Source organism: Saccostrea echinata, unplaced genomic scaffold (assembly GCF_033153115.1).
Source record: "Saccostrea echinata isolate AGI-Se365-2 ecotype Australia unplaced genomic scaffold, CSIRO_AGI_Sech_v1 ptg000033l, whole genome shotgun sequence".
NCBI lineage: Eukaryota > Metazoa > Mollusca > Bivalvia > Ostreida > Ostreidae > Saccostrea > Saccostrea echinata.
The window spans coordinates 31684747-31700544 of NW_026889782.1; the positions used below are offsets into that span (position 1 = coordinate 31684747).

At 34.0% G+C, this 15798-nt stretch overlaps 2 protein-coding genes across 2 annotated transcripts; both read left to right on the top strand.

The window, feature by feature from the left end:
- The first annotated feature begins 3684 nt into the window (after positions 1-3684).
- LOC133198416 (techylectin-5B-like) lies at positions 3685-5367 on the top strand. The gene is made up of 3 exons (XM_061334509.1): positions 3685-3706; positions 3792-3981; positions 5244-5367. Exons 1-3 carry the CDS (start codon positions 3685-3687, stop codon positions 5365-5367), a joined length of 336 nt encoding a protein of 111 aa, XP_061190493.1.
- A 3300-nt stretch (positions 5368-8667) lies between these two features.
- On the top strand, positions 8668-12199 carry LOC133198417 (uncharacterized). Its single transcript, XM_061334510.1, has 6 exons — positions 8668-8753; positions 8926-9077; positions 9212-9381; positions 10884-11136; positions 11439-11924; positions 12182-12199. The coding sequence occupies exons 3-6, from the start codon at positions 9332-9334 to the stop codon at positions 12197-12199; spliced, it is 807 nt and encodes a 268-aa protein (XP_061190494.1). The 5' UTR covers positions 8668-8753; positions 8926-9077; positions 9212-9331.
- The last annotated feature ends 3599 nt before the right edge of the window (positions 12200-15798 follow it).

The window sequence follows — 15798 nt, forward strand, 5'->3', positions numbered from 1 at the left end:
TTTCCGAGTAGCTGATATAATTTATTACATACTTTGTAAGAAATACAGTTTTTGCTTGTATATGCGGTATGCCTGATGCCAACGTAGCTCTACCAGCACCTATGCATTACGGATCCGTAATGCATGCCTCTGCCATGTATTAGGGATCTAATGCACCTATTGCTGAACCCTCTCTATTTCCTTCGGGACATTTTTTTGTTATTTTTTTTTCCATCTGAGCATATTACTTAAGTTTTAACTAACAAACTTCAAGCAAATCGATATACTCAACAAAAAAAGAAACACATATTTTTTACGAATCAAAGAAATTTTGAAACACTACATGGAACAACTAACATTCTTATCAATGGATACCTGTGACATATTTAAAGAACAACATAAGCTTTTAAAACCCAAGTGTCGAATTTTTTCGCTTGATAAATCATGTTTATGAAAAGAGTGTTTTGCACGATTTCTTGTAAATCGGGGGTCTATTTTCATTGATATTTTGAATTTAGAAAAATAAAAACTATAAACTCTCCTATTGAACCAAAGTTTAAAGATTTTATTGCCTGTTTGATGCTGCAATGCCATGCCTTAACAAAGATGAACGCAACCGGGCTGTAACGATGCTACTAGCCGGAGCTACGCAACAGGAAGCTGCAACTGCATTTGGAGTGCACCAATCGACTGTGCAGCGGTTTAACGTACGTCTCCAACAGCTAGTAAGCAAGGATGACAGACCAAGAACTGGCCGTCCGCTGGTTACCACTCCCAGGCAAGACCGTCAGATCCGCCTTCCGCACCTGTGCAATCGATTCATAACTGCTTTAAAAATTGCTGTTGCAATTGCTGGACGAGGAAATCAGCGCATAAGTGCCCAAATTGTTCGTAACAGACTGCGAGGAGCTAAAATTCATGCACGACGTCCGTGCATTAGAAATCCAATATCGCCAAGATTTCGCCAGGGACAAACGTATTGGTTAAGACGGCATGACCCTAGAGTTTGTAGGCGACGACAATGGCATCAAGTTCTCTTCACAGATGAGTCGAAATTCAACTTGTATAGAGCTGATGGTCGTCCAAATGTGTATCGCCGGATGAATGAGCGTTTTGCAGACTGTTGTGTAAGTGAAAGAGATAGCTTTGGGGTGGAAACATTATGATGTGGGGAGATATTGCTTACGGAAGGCGAAGACCACACCACGTAATTCATGGCACTACAAATCGCGATGAATTCCTTGCTTCTTTGGTTGTTCCATTTGTCCATTAGCACAAACTGACTCAACAGGACAACGCAAAGAAGCATATGGCAAGGGTGTGCTCGGATTTTCCTCAGACGAAAAACGTAGATGTTCTTCTATGGCCAGCGTTCTCACCAGACCTTAATCAAATAGAGCATCTATGGGATAAGTTGGATAAACGAGTTAGACGCCGTCCCAATCCACCAGTCATCATCCAGGATCTAGAGCAGGCCTTGTTGCAGAAATGAATCAATATCCCTCAGGTTACCATCAACAAGGTTATTAACTCTATGACACGGCGTGTTCTGGCTGCAATTGATGCGACATATAAACTCACTGTAATACAGTCCTAAATTTCTTACCTTGTATGGACCGAGAGAAACTTTGGTATTATTCTTAACTTCTCAGCTTTGTTAAGGAAGGAAATGGAAAATGCGATCTTTTTACATTCTTAATAGGTATTATTTTTAAAAATCTTTGTAACAAAGTAACTGTAAACATCTAGGAAAGGTAATATAGATATCCATAATGGATAGGTTCGTGGCTTACTCAGTACCAGTTACATCGCATGTATCAGCTGTGTGTCACGTGACTGTTATAAAAATAGAATTGGTCAGCCGAATGTAGAAAATAAGGCTAGTGCAAGGGCATACGCATGTTTTTGGAGAAAAATATTTATACATATTAAAAAAGATTTACATCGGCTTCCCGAAAAGTGCTGGGAGCTACTTTGAGCTGTTTCGGAAAGACTCGTAATTATGCCGAAAATATATATATAGCTCAAAATCTCCACTTCGCTTAAATTCTGTCATGAATAAAAATAATGTTATGCCGACCAGAATCAGCTCCCAGCACTTTTCAAAATATACATAATATAAGCAATTGATATTCCATATTTCAGCTCAAACAGTCTAGTCTATGCCCTTGCACTTTTGAGGTTAATCAGGCATACACGTATCGTGTTAGCGATATCCTTTACATTCTCTGTCTATGTGCAGCTCCATAGCACCTACATAAATTAATAGTCTACATTATTGTTTTAAATAAATTATTTCCTTTTAATTTTATTAATTAGATTTAAACATTGGCGAATGTTTTATATTTATTTAAGCATTTTTGTAATTATTAAACCAATCGATCCACTCCTCTGGATCACTTGTACTGCGTCAAGTCAAGGCTAGTGACGTCATATATTACACAAGATTTGCTTCTAATAACTCGGCAGTATTGCTATCAGATGTTGTGATTTTACAAGCTTTTATAAATAATTGATAAGATAAATGAATGCAAGTTGTTATTTACGCATCAGTATGTGGCTAAATATATTTTTGTCGCTTGTTAAATTTTTAATGGCGTCAAAATAAAACTTCTCATACGGTGCATCACTAATTTGAACTCAGGCCTTCCTTAACGTAGCTGAGTTTTCAATACAGCAATATGAAACATCTTTGATTTTTATCACAAGACGCTTTACTAATAAAAATTAAAATAAGATTAAAAAAAAAAAATAAGTAAACTGAAAAATTAAATTATCAAGTGCTTTGGGGGGGGGGGGGTTTCTGGTGGGTTTTTTTTTTTTTTTTTTGGTTTTCTTTTTTGTTTTGTTATTTTTATTTTGACTATATATGGAATTTCCTAATCCCATAACTAGATAATTAATGTTACTTCTATGTTCCTTACGTAAAATATAGATTGGAAATGCTTAAATTTAAATTCACAAATTGACTTTGATCGAAGAGTGGTAAGATATGTTAAAATATGGTTAAACTTTCTTTTGCTGGGAAAACATTATTGTAAGAAATTTCGTTAAGAGTGGTTTACAAAAATAAATCAAAATGTTCCTAAATTGTTTATACTACTTGTATGTTATTACTAAGAATGTGATTAAAAAAAAATGCTTTATTCTGTGTATGTCAAAAATAGTAATTAGCTGACCATGCATTGCTTGAGAATAAAGATTGATATTGTGATGATGACATATTCGATATTCAACCAAGATTTTATTTTGTGTGAGAGATTAACCATTTCTTTTTTTTGATTAAGCAGTTTATTTTTTTTTTAATTTGTCAAATTCTTAATAAAGCATTAATCCATTCCTTTTAATTAAATTTGACCATTATTAAATGTCATTAAGTTCATTATTTTCAAAGTAAGATATTGATGAAATATGTGGACATACGCATATATTGTAAACAGATATGCAATATTGAAAAGGATAAATTTTTGTATGCAGATCATTTTGAAGAATTCCAATTTATTAACTTGTTGTCTATAACTTACTAAAAACTCCTCTTGAGAGTAGTACAATAAAGATTAAGTAATACTTATAACAAAAAAAAAAACCAACAACAAAACGTTTTATTTGATAATTCTTATCCACATAAAAAAAGGATGTAATGCTTTCTCAACTAAAGTTACTTGTTTGAATTCCCGGGAGAGGTATACACAATTCAAATACATCATGTCAACTGTTGATAATAAAGGTATGAACTGAAATAAGCTATCGATATTTTTTTTCTCTTTAATTAAGATCTTGGTGTAATATTAATTTCCTTTTTACTTCTACAGGTGACAGTATGTTAAACACGGGGATTTCTCACTATGATCTGTCAGGGATGTCATTTACTACCCTAGACAGAGACAACGACAGGTGTAGATGTAACTGTGCTGTTATGTATGGAGGAGGGTGGTGCTTTAACTACTGTCATTACGCCTTCCACAACGGTGACTGGTCCCCGGCAACCTGGGTTTATCCATGGTATCCGTTAATTAGGGATAGTAGAGAGATAAAGGAGACTGCCATGATGATAAAACCTCACTGACTGTGTTATATCTTATAGTAAGAGATGGTAGAGAGATAAAGGAGTCTCTCATGATGATAAAACCTCACTGACTGTGTTATATCTTATAGTAAGAGATGGTAGAGAGATAAAGGAGACTCTTATGATAAAACCTCACTGACTGTGTTACATCTTATTGTAAGAGATGATAGAGAGTTATAGGAGACTCTCATGATAAAACCTCACTGACTGTGTTATATCTTATAGTAAGAGATGGTAGAGAGATAAAGGAGACTCTTATGATGATAAAACCTTACTTACTGTGTTATATCTTATAGTAAGAGATAGTAGAGAGATAAAGGAGACTCTTATGATGATAAAACCTCACTGACTGTGTTATATCTTATAGTAAGAGATGGTAGAGAGATAAAGGAGACTCTTATGATAAAACCTCACTGACTGTGTTATATCTTATAGTAAGAGATGATAGAGAGATAAAGGAGACTCTCATGATAAAACCTCACTGACTGTGTTATATCTAATAGTAAGAGATGATAGAGAGTTAAAGGAGACTCTTATGATAAAACCTCACTGACTGTGTTATATCTAATAGTAAGAGATGATAGAGAGTTAAAGGAGACTCTTATGATGATAAAACCTCACTGACTGTGTTATATCTTATAGTGAGAGATGGCAGAGAGATAAAGGAAACTCTTATGATGATAAAACCTCACTGACTGTGTCATATCTTATAGTAAGAGATGGTAGAGAGATAAAGGAGACTCTTATGATAAAACCTCACTGACTGTGTTATATCTTATAGTAAGAGATGATAGAGAGATAAAGGAGACACTCATGATGATTAAACCTCACTGACTGTGTTATATCTTATAGTAAGAGATAGTAGAGAGATAAAGGAGACTCTTATGATGATAAAACCTCACTGACTGTGTTATATCTTATAGTAAGAGATGGTAGAGAGATAAAGGAGACTCTTATGATAAAACCTCACTGACTGTGTTATATCTAATAGTAAGAGATGATAGAGAGTTAAAGGAGACTCTCATGATAAAACCTCACTGACTGTGTTATATCTAATAGTAAGAGATGATAGAGAGTTAAAGGAGACTCTTATGATAAAACCTCACTGACTGTGTTATATCTAATAGTAAGAGATGGTAGAGAGATAAAGGAGACTCTTATGATGATAAAACCTCACTGACTGTGTTATATCTTATAGTGAGAGATGGCAGAGAGATAAAGGAAACTCTTATGATGATAAAACCTCACTGACTGTGTCATATCTTATAGTAAGAGATGGTAGAGAGATAAAGGAGACTATCATGATGATGAACCCTCCCTGACTGTTTTATATCTTATAGTAAGAGATGATAGAGAGATAAAGGAGACACTCATGATGATTAAACCTCACTGACTGTGTTATATCTTATAGTAAGAGATGGTAGAGAGATAAAGGAGACTCTCATGATTATAAAACCTCACTGACTGTGTTATATCTTATAGTAAGAGATGGTAGAGAGATAAAGGAGACTGTCATGATGATAAAACCTCACTGACTGTGTTATATCTTATAGTAAGAGATGATAGAGAGTTAAAGGAGACTCTTATGATAAAACCTCACTGACTGTGTTATATCTTATAGTAAGAGATGATAGAGAGATAAAGGAGACTCTCATGATGATAAAACCTCACTGACTTTGTTATATCTTATAGTAAGAGATGGTAGAGAGATATAGGAGACTCTCATGATGATAAAACCTCACTGACTGTGTTATATCTTATAGTAAGAGATGATAGAGAGATAAAGGAGACTCTCATGATGATAAAACCTCACTGACTGTGTTATATCTTACAGTAAGAGATGGTAGAGAGATATAGGAGACTCTCATGATGATAAAACCTCACTGACTGTGTTATATCTTATAGTAAGAGATGGTAGAGAGATAAAGGAGACTCTTATGATGATAAAACCTCACTGACTGTGTTATATCTTATAGCAAGAGATGATAGAGAGTTAAAGGAGACTCTTATGATAAAACCTCACTGACTGTGTTATATCTTATAGTAAGAGATGGTAGAGAGATAAAGGAGACACTGATGATGATAAAACCTCACTGACTGTGTTATATCTTATAGTAAGAGATGGTAGAGAGATAAAGGAGACACTGATGATGATAAAACCTCACTGACTGTGTTATATCTTATAGTAAGAGATGGTAGAGAGATAAAGGAGACACTGATGATGATAAAACCTCACTGACTGTGTTATATCTTATAGTAAGAGATGGTAGAGAGATAAAGGAGACTCTTATGATAAAACCTCACTGACTGTGTTATATCTTATAGTAAGAGATGGTAGAGAGATAAAGGAGACTCTCATGATGATAAAACCTCACTGACTGTGTTATATCTTATAGTAAGAGATGGTAGATAGTTAAAGGAGACTCTTATGATAAAACCTCACTGACTGTGTTATATCTTATAGTAAGAGATGGTAGAGAGATAAAGGAGATTCTTATGATAAAACCTCACTGACTGTGTTATATCTTATAGTAAGAGATGATAGATAGTTAAAGGAGACTCTTATGATAAAACCTCACTGACTGTGTTATATCTTATAGTAAGAGATGGTAGAGAGATAAAGGAGATTCTTATGATAAAACCTCACTGACTGTGTTATATCTTATAGTAAGAGATGATAGATAGTTAAAGGAGACTCTTATGATAAAACCTCACTGACTGTGTTATATCTTATAGTAAGAGATGGTAGAGAGATAAAGGAGATTCTTATGATAAAACCTCACTGACTGTGTTATATCTTATAGTAAGAGATGGTAGAGAGATAAAGGAGATTCTTATGATAAAACCTCACTGACTGTGTTATATCTTATAGTAAGAGATGGTAGAGAGATAAAGGAGACTCTTATGATAAAACCTCACTGACTGTGTTATATCTTATAGTAAGAGATGATAGAGAGATAAAGGAGACTCTTATGATGATAAAACCTCACTGACTGTGTTATATCTTATAGTAAGAGATGGTAGAGAGTTAAAGGAGACTCTCATGATGATAAAACCTCACTGACTGTGTTATATCTTATAGTAAGAGATGGTAGAGAGATAAAGGAGACTCTTATGATAAAATCTCACTGACTGTGTTATATCTTATAGTAAGAGATGGTAGAGAGATAAAGGAGACTGTCATGATGATAAAACCTCACTGACTGTGTTATATCTTATAGTAAGAGATGATAGAGAGTTAAAGGAGACTCTTATGATAAAACCTCACTGACTGTGTTATATCTTATAGTAAGAGATGGTAGAGAGATAAAGGAGACTGTCATGATGATAAAACCTCACTGACTGTGTTATATCTTATAGTAAGAGATGATAGAGAGTTGGAGGAGACTCTTATGATAAAACCTCACTGACTGTGTTATATCTTATAGTAAGAGATGGTAGAGAGATAAAGGAGACTCTTATGATAAAACCTCACTGACTGTGTTACATCTTATAGTAAGAGATGGTAGAGAGATAAAGGAGACTATCATGATGATAAAACCTCACTGACTGTGTTATATCTTATAGTAAGAGATGGTAGAGAGATAAAGGAGACTATCATGATGATAAAACCTCACTGACTGTGTTATATCTTATAGTAAGAGATGATAGAGAGATAAAGGAGAATCTCATGCTGCTAAAACCTCACTGACTGTGTTATATCTTATAGTAAGAGATGGTAGATAGATAAAGAAGACTCTCATGATGATAAAACCTCACTGACTGTGTTATATCTTATAGTAAGAGATGGTAGACAGATAAAAAAGACACTCATGATGATAAAACCTCACTGACTGTGTTATATCTTATAGTAAGAGATGGTAGAGAGATAAAGGAGACTCTTATGATGATAAAACCTCACTGACTGTGTTATATCTTATAGTAAGGGATGATAGAGAGATACAGGAGACTCTTATGATGATAAAACCACACTGACTCTGTTATATGATGATAAAATCCTTTTTTTTACTGACATACACGAAGTTTTAAAAGTGTATTTCATACAACAGAGGAATGAGAAGACACACAAATCATTGTTCCCCACGTAATTTAAAATTTCAATTCAACGACATCACAGCACTTCTTCAACCACTAAATCAAATCCCTCAAATATCCTCCAAAAATTGACCCGACGAAAATGTTTGATTGAAAAGTATTTTGAACGCCACGAAAGGAACATCATACAAAATAAAATCCTCATTCGCTAATAATATTTTCTCAAACCATGAAAATTTAACCCGACGAAACATGTGAACGAAGTCGGGGGACGTACTGCTATTGTACGCATGAAAACATTGTTCACGGACTTTCTCGCAGATGGCTGGGGCAATGTTTCTGAAACTTTTCATAAAAGATGATGACCAGCTGTGTTTGTGCGGAAAACATTTTTCAGTTTCAGCATGGCTACCGTTGCCATGGAAACGTAAGAAAAGTAAAGAATGTTGTCCTGAAGTGTTTTCGCTGATCCATTCGACAATCGTAATGAATCTTCATAGAAATGATAAACGGTAATTGTAGTTGTGCGAATCACATTTAAAATTTTCAATAGATGCTATCTATTTTAAAATAGATTTTAAATAGATGCTTCGTACACCGTACAGAAATTGAAAAAAGAATTGATGTTGCGCGGCGCTGTAACTACGGGAAGAAAAACAGATCTCATAGAAAGGTAAGAAAAACATTAATACTGTTAAAAATAAATGATTTTCATTGAAGTAATCGTAATATGATTAAAATAATTAGGGTTATCAGAGTCAAGTCACACGAGTGCTACATTGTCAGTGATTGTACTGACAATATGCCTACAAAAACTGTTAAACAAATTTCATATTACTGTGTAGGTTGGAAGCATACGAACGAAATTTTAACTTTAGCGGTCGCGTAATAGAGCTGCCAGCGGAAAGGAAGGTAGACTGGCCCACTACTGGGTATAAACAAATAACATCAGAGCATTATGACTTAATGCCACATATATCAGAAGCCCATATCGAAGGTACAGTAATATGGGGGAAAATCGCTAATTTGGTGTATGCCACACATGAAATTTAACAGTTTTGAGGATATCAAATATAAATATGTCAATGTGCAGGTGTAAAACTTGTATATATTTTCTTTTGGAATTCTTAGGATATTTTCAATACAGACAAGCAGTTGACAGGCAAATGATGGGCAATACAAAGGCGATTGTGAAAGGAAAATTGCTCTTGGAGTCAGAGAGAGTTGAAGCACTGAGTATTAACTGTCAACATGAGGACTTTTTTCTTACAGGATTTGTCAGAGCAGCAAGGAAGAAAAAGGTAGTGTTTCAAAATAAATGAAAAACAACTAATTAAAAACAGATTTTAAAAAAATCAATGAACATGTGTGTGTAGTATGAAAGTAGAGTGAATCAAGATTGTCTGAGTAATGAGTATTACATTGTTGACTGTATTTAACAGGTGTCTTACAATTATCGTGTAGGAATTCACAGAAAAACGGGTGAAATTAAAAATTCAGATTGTGAATGCCCTGCTGGGAAGGGCCCTAATGGAACTTGTAAACATGTAGCCGTTGTTGTTTTGCTCTTGGTGAAATTTCGGGAAACACGCATTATAGCCATTCCTAGGGGATGTACAGATAATCTCCAGACTTTTCATAAGCCAAAGAAGTCTTTCCAAGTTGAGCTGCCTGTGTTTAAAAATGTTTCCTATTCATGTTTTTTTTTTTTATTTGACTATTTAAATTTTGAATATTTGTTGTTGTTTATATACACAAGTGTCAAAAGTTACAAACGACTTTTCAGTATATATTAAATTTTGATGATGATGATGCCCCATCCTCGCTAGCTAAGGGTTTCTGGTCTGCTACTCAACTTACAAACCCTTGGCCTATGGTGTTATCAAAAGTCGGGATTTTTTTTCTCGAGTTGCGATTGGAGTTTCTTGATATTGTTAGACCAATCAGCAAATGCTTTTGTACATATGACGATATCTCAATTTGAGATATATCTTGACTCAAAAGTCTCAGGAACGAAAAAAATGGGTAAACAATGATCCCTAACATGCCTAAGATAATGTGGCATTATATAAATGGCTATAGTGTCATCCATGCACATAATGTGATCAGGAATCTGTATTGGAGATACAGACTTGCACCCTTAAGAACAAATAAACATCGCTCGATAGCTACTTCTAAATTATTATTTTTTTTTAAAAAACGCTCTTTATTTTTGTTGTTGATGCTAGTTGTGGGTACATGTATGTGGTAAGATTCGAAATCAGGTGACATAAACAATCCCAACTTTTGATAGCACCATTGGTTAAGGGTGGCTAGCTAGGATAATAATCTCCTGTAACATATAACAACTTTAATTCTGTGACCCGTGTCACAATATTTTTAAAATATAAAAGTTGCATGATCTACAGACAGGTATACAAAACTACAGTTTGAGAAGTTGTTTTAGGTAGTTCTTCTCATGCATGCAAAATTTAGTTTTTATGTTCAGTCTTTGTTGAATATACACTAAATATGAATACATATGATCCACAAATTTACAAGTCATGTACATGTATATTATAAGTAAACCATGAAATAAGAAAGCTTTAAATTAATGCAGATATTGATTACAAATACTGATATATTCAATATATTACTTTATTAAAAGTGATGGAAATGTGATTTCTTTGTACAGGAATACAATACTGAAATATATATTTGGCAAATTTTAATAGAAGTTAAATTACATGTAAACTAATGCGTTTTTTTTTTTTTTTGGGGGGGGGTTAATGTCCGACTTATTTTAAACCTTTGAATTTTACAGGCTCCCCCATAAAAGCAGAAGACATGCCTTGTCGGTTAACCCAGATCTTAGTGACCCAAAACCTCAGAAATACAGAGGAATTGCTGGATACAACGATTATGTGAGCAACATTGTAACCAATTACTGTGCTTTAACGTCAGCAGATTTATCTTTCAAGTACATGAAGCCCAAGGCATTTATCAACTTTGCAGTACTGGACCATGATTACTTGGACCTGCCATTCACTGAATATTGGATAGATGCAGCTCAGAATGTATGATATTAATGAAATATTTTGTTAATTGTAATCTTTTATAAGAGTAATGATTTATATGTCTTTTGGAAAAGAAAAAAAAAAAAAACAAGATGTGTTTGTAAAACACTGATGCCTCCATATGGCAGCTTCTGGCAATGGTGAAAGTTTAAGATACATGTATTGATAATTTAAAGTGCTACTGAACTATTCTTACAAGGTTACATTATAAATTCTTGAAATAAAAGAACTGGTTTATAATGAATTTTGATATACTTGAAGTGTTTCTTTGGTATGAACAAATTTTAATTTTTCGTATCTAGGTTTCAGATAGGGACATTGCCCGCATCGAACACAGAACTAGGAAACAGAATCTGTCGAAAGTTTGGCACCAAGAGAGAGAATGGCGTTTGACAGCTTCCAGGTTTGGGGATATTTGCAAAGCTACTGATCGACGTAACAGACTGAAGCTGTGTTCTAGCATCTTTAAACCTCTTAAACTGAAAACACCAGCTGTCTTACATGGCCAACAGTATGAAGCTGTAGCAAGACAAACATTTCAAAAAAAAAGTGGTTTCAAAGTAAAGACTTGTGGTCTTTTCATAGACTCGGAGAACAATTATTTGGCTGCTTCGCCCGATGGCATTATTGGAGAAAATGCTATTGTTGAAATTAAATGTCCATATAAGGGTAGAGATCGTAAGACTGCTGCAGACAAGTTTTTCCCATTCTTGCTAGAGGATGATGATGGTGTATTGCATTTAAAACAGAATCATAATTATTATATGGAGTTGCAAGGGCAGCTTAATGTTTGTAAAAAAGAGAAGTGTTTCTTTGTTGTTTACACATTTGTAGATATTTTTGTGGAAGAAATCAATGTTGATAGAGATTACTTCTGTAGTTGCATGCTACCAAAGTTAGAGGTGTTTTATAAAAAAAACACTACAGAAAATTTCTTGCTGAAAAATTGTAAATTGATGTCATAAATCTGCAGTTTAAGCTTTTTCTGTGAAGACTTGTACATAATTTGTTCATTTCTATATGGATAATATGATGATATTTGCAGGTTTTCTTTTTAGAATAGCCTTTTACATCTGTTATGATCAGCACAGTATTTTGATTGTTTATCAAAACTTAACATGGTCATTATAGTGCACTGTTGTAATGGATAACATTTTTTTACCATTGAAACTATGGTTCTATATTACAAAATGTAGATTTTCAGTAGTCAACCTGGAATTTAGAATAATCCAAGAGAAATGTTTATGAAGTTATTAATGGTTTGTAAAGAGGTGAGGAGGTGTATAGAGATAATTATAAAGATGTATCCACTAGCTGCTTTAAGACAAAATTATGTAAGAAACAACAGTTAATTGAGTACAATGTGAAAATGTTAGATTGAATAATGCAAATGTAACTGAAATCATTGTTTTTATTCTACAACATGTATTAAATAATATTCATTTGAATGGTAGTACGTTATTATGAATATTTGTCAACGATGCAAGGTCTAAAATTCAGTATTGAAAAACAAATAAAAATGATTCTAGAGCCTAAAATGGCTTTGCCCTGTGGTAGCTCTTTCTTGAGAATTTTGAAAGTCTTGGCCAGTCCAATGATTCTTTCAACATGAATTCGCTTTGATGCGATTCTTCGGTCTTTAACAACATCTTGTGCTCAAGTTGGCTTTTTCCTTTCAACATTGTTGGAGTGTTGACCTGAATGTTACGAGGGGGAAACAAATCCTGGACCATGATACCCCTGTCAGCCATTATACTGTCATGGTCTTGGAATTTGTCCTGGTCTCTAAGTAAGTCAGAACGTTCAATAATTTGTCTGTCACTTGTAGCACCACAGTATGCATCGGAAATATAACTGACAGTTCCATGTGGTGTACAACCAATCATCACCTTTAGTGTATTTTTATTCTTGTAATTCGAAAATGTAGCACTCTGGGCATTTACATTCTGGGGCTTATTTATTGGTACCTCAGTGGCATCAATTATCACTCTAGTTTTGCAGAAATTTGCAAAGAAGTCATCAGGCATATATTCATCAATTACAGATCTCGAGGGCCAAATGTTAATCTCTTTAAGTTGGAAGTACATAAAATTGATCCATGTAACAATAATATTTGAAACAGTACTTTCACTGACTTGGAACAAATAACTCAACTCAATGTCTTCTTTAGTTTGTCTCAGTTTTATCATAACTAAAAAGAACTGGTCTTGAGGGGAAAGTAAGTTGCTTTTTAGATTCAAATCATGTGCTGCAGGACCAAGTACTTGAAAAAACATCATGAAATGGTTATAATTTTCAAAAACAGTGTAATATTTCACCATTTTATCAATACTTTGCAATTGTTCAATGGAAAACCTGTTGCTTTTTCCAATATCACACTGGACTGACTGATCATGCTGCTTCTTTTCATCACTTTCATACCATTAACAATCAACATTAACTTCTTGTACAGACTCCACCACCACTTCATTCACAACACATTCACTACTAGACCCATTTTCACTATGATCTCTAATGCATTCACTACTAGACACATTTTCACTATGATCTCTATCACACTTGACTCTTTTACTGTATCTTTGTTCTCTTGCGCTGGATGACTCATTCTTACATGCAAAGGAAAAGACAGAAGGAAAAGCCTCTGGTTTTAGTCTCTTTCTCTCCCCTTAAAATAAAACAAACTCTATTGTAACCTACTTTCACTTTCATGTGTTTTCTCTTTATTTCGAAAAATAAGGAAACATTTGGGTGTGATTATAATTAAATACACGCTAATTAAATAATTGATAATTCGAGTATGATAAATCGCCAGAGTATGAAAACAGTAGGCTAACGTTAGCCGTGTTAACTGCGCATCGCATGTATACAGTAGATTTAATTCACGTTACGATGATTTTGAGCTAAGAACCAATTATTTAAAAACGTAGTTAATTAGATCAACAACTAGTTTACCATAACGAACTAACCAAGTAGTGTTGATTGAATGTAATCATCGGGTGTGAAGTGATCTTCACACACCCGGTCGTGAGCAGCCGGCTCCCATAACTTTCTTGATTTTACAATCACTCGCCATTTCAATTTTAGATCGGGATTCGAAGGGAACAGATGTCCACCTTTCTTACTTTTACACGTAGGTACACAACAATACACTGGCATATCGACGATTTATCCTTAACGCGGTTTCTAACTATTATAAAGTAGACAAATATGGCGACGTATCTATGCCTCATAGTACTCGAGCGCCACCCGGGGGAGATAACTCTTCTTGGCGAACCTTATTCAATTGTCGTACAACAGTCACTCATTAATAGATCATTCCAAGGAAAAGGTGCATTTATTCGTGACTTTTGGCCCTAAATTTTGTGTTTCTCCTTTTGTATAATACAAATGGAATAATACAGCAGTGTCGAAACGCAAAAAAAAAATTAAACAGACATGTTTATATGGGTAATCACATAGATTAGACACTTGGATGTAAAAAAAAAAAACATAACTAGAGGAAGGACACATCAATATTTTGCATCAGTAAAATGATCGTGTCTTCTGCAAGCTGTTGCTGTTAAAACGCAGGTCACAATTGTGATGAAACTTTTAGCTGGCTAGCTGTCAACCCTTAGTTAAGCACGATGGGAAAATTGATCCTTAACCTGCCTGACGTGGCATCATGCAATAATATGAAGATATTTTGTACAGCTTACGTTTTACTAGAACATGTGGAAACTCGCCTACATATAAAAACGGGAATATATTATGTCAATGTCAAAACAATAGGTAATTTAAAAATAAATCAATGCATCCAATATGTTTCGAATATGTTACACAAATCTACTCAAATTGTCTGAATATTTCAGCATTAAATAAGGATGTTAAATTCTGTTTTCTTGCAAGAGCGAACACACACACACACACACACACACACACACACAGAAAGAGAGAGAGAGAGAGAGAGCAATTTTCTCGATATATTTTAACCATGTAATAAAAACGAAGTTTTAGATACCCATTAAAGAATGTCCTTCACACAATGTTTGTCTTTAAAAATATATAGAATTTGCACGAAGTAATTATTAATACCTGAAAAATCTTTTCTGCATACCGGGACGCTGAAAAAAATTTAACATTAAGGAGGACTCAAGAGAATCATAATTTGTAACTTAGTAAAGCAAGTTAACATAGACAGGTGATGGGAATGCAGGCTGTTTTCAATGTTGTTGGGGGGTGGTGGGTAAATTCATGAAATATCGACTGTTTTTCGGAATATAATTCCTACTTCCTTTACAACACAACTTTTGTCACTTGTTAAAAAAATACAATAGTTCAATATGGCACTTTACATAATGCAAAATCTTTTCGTAGATAAATTAACTTGAAAATGAGCTTCGTCATATTTCCTGAGTGAATTTTGTTGAAAAGTATTTTTCAAGACCCAAGAAAACTCTTCATAAAATTATTTGTATCTAGGGCACAAACATATTTGTTTTCAAGGATAATCTATTGCCCTGCACTCTAAAGACATTGTTCTGCTCCATAATATTCTGCTATCATCACGTATACCAGTAAAATGGTGATAGAAAAATCAATATTTGTTTTTAAATGTAACGCATTGTAATTTCAATATTTTCATGCTTTAAGTACTAAAATCAAATTTTTACAGATTTAATA

Coding starts and splice junctions, on each gene's coding strand:
- LOC133198416 (XM_061334509.1), top strand. CDS start 3,685: ATGTCAACTGTTGATAATAAAG. Junction 3,707..3,791: donor GTCAACTGTTGATAATAAAG/GTATGAACTGAA, acceptor TTACTTCTACAG/GTGACAGTATGTTAAACACG. Junction 3,982..5,243: donor GCAACCTGGGTTTATCCATG/GTATCCGTTAAT, acceptor TATATCTTATAG/TGAGAGATGGCAGAGAGATA.
- LOC133198417 (XM_061334510.1), top strand. CDS start 9,332: ATGAGGACTTTTTTCTTACAGGATTTGTCAGAGCAGCAAGGAAGAAAA. Junction 9,382..10,883: donor GAGCAGCAAGGAAGAAAAAG/GTAGTGTTTCAA, acceptor TGAATTTTACAG/GCTCCCCCATAAAAGCAGAA. Junction 11,137..11,438: donor GGATAGATGCAGCTCAGAAT/GTATGATATTAA, acceptor TTTCGTATCTAG/GTTTCAGATAGGGACATTGC.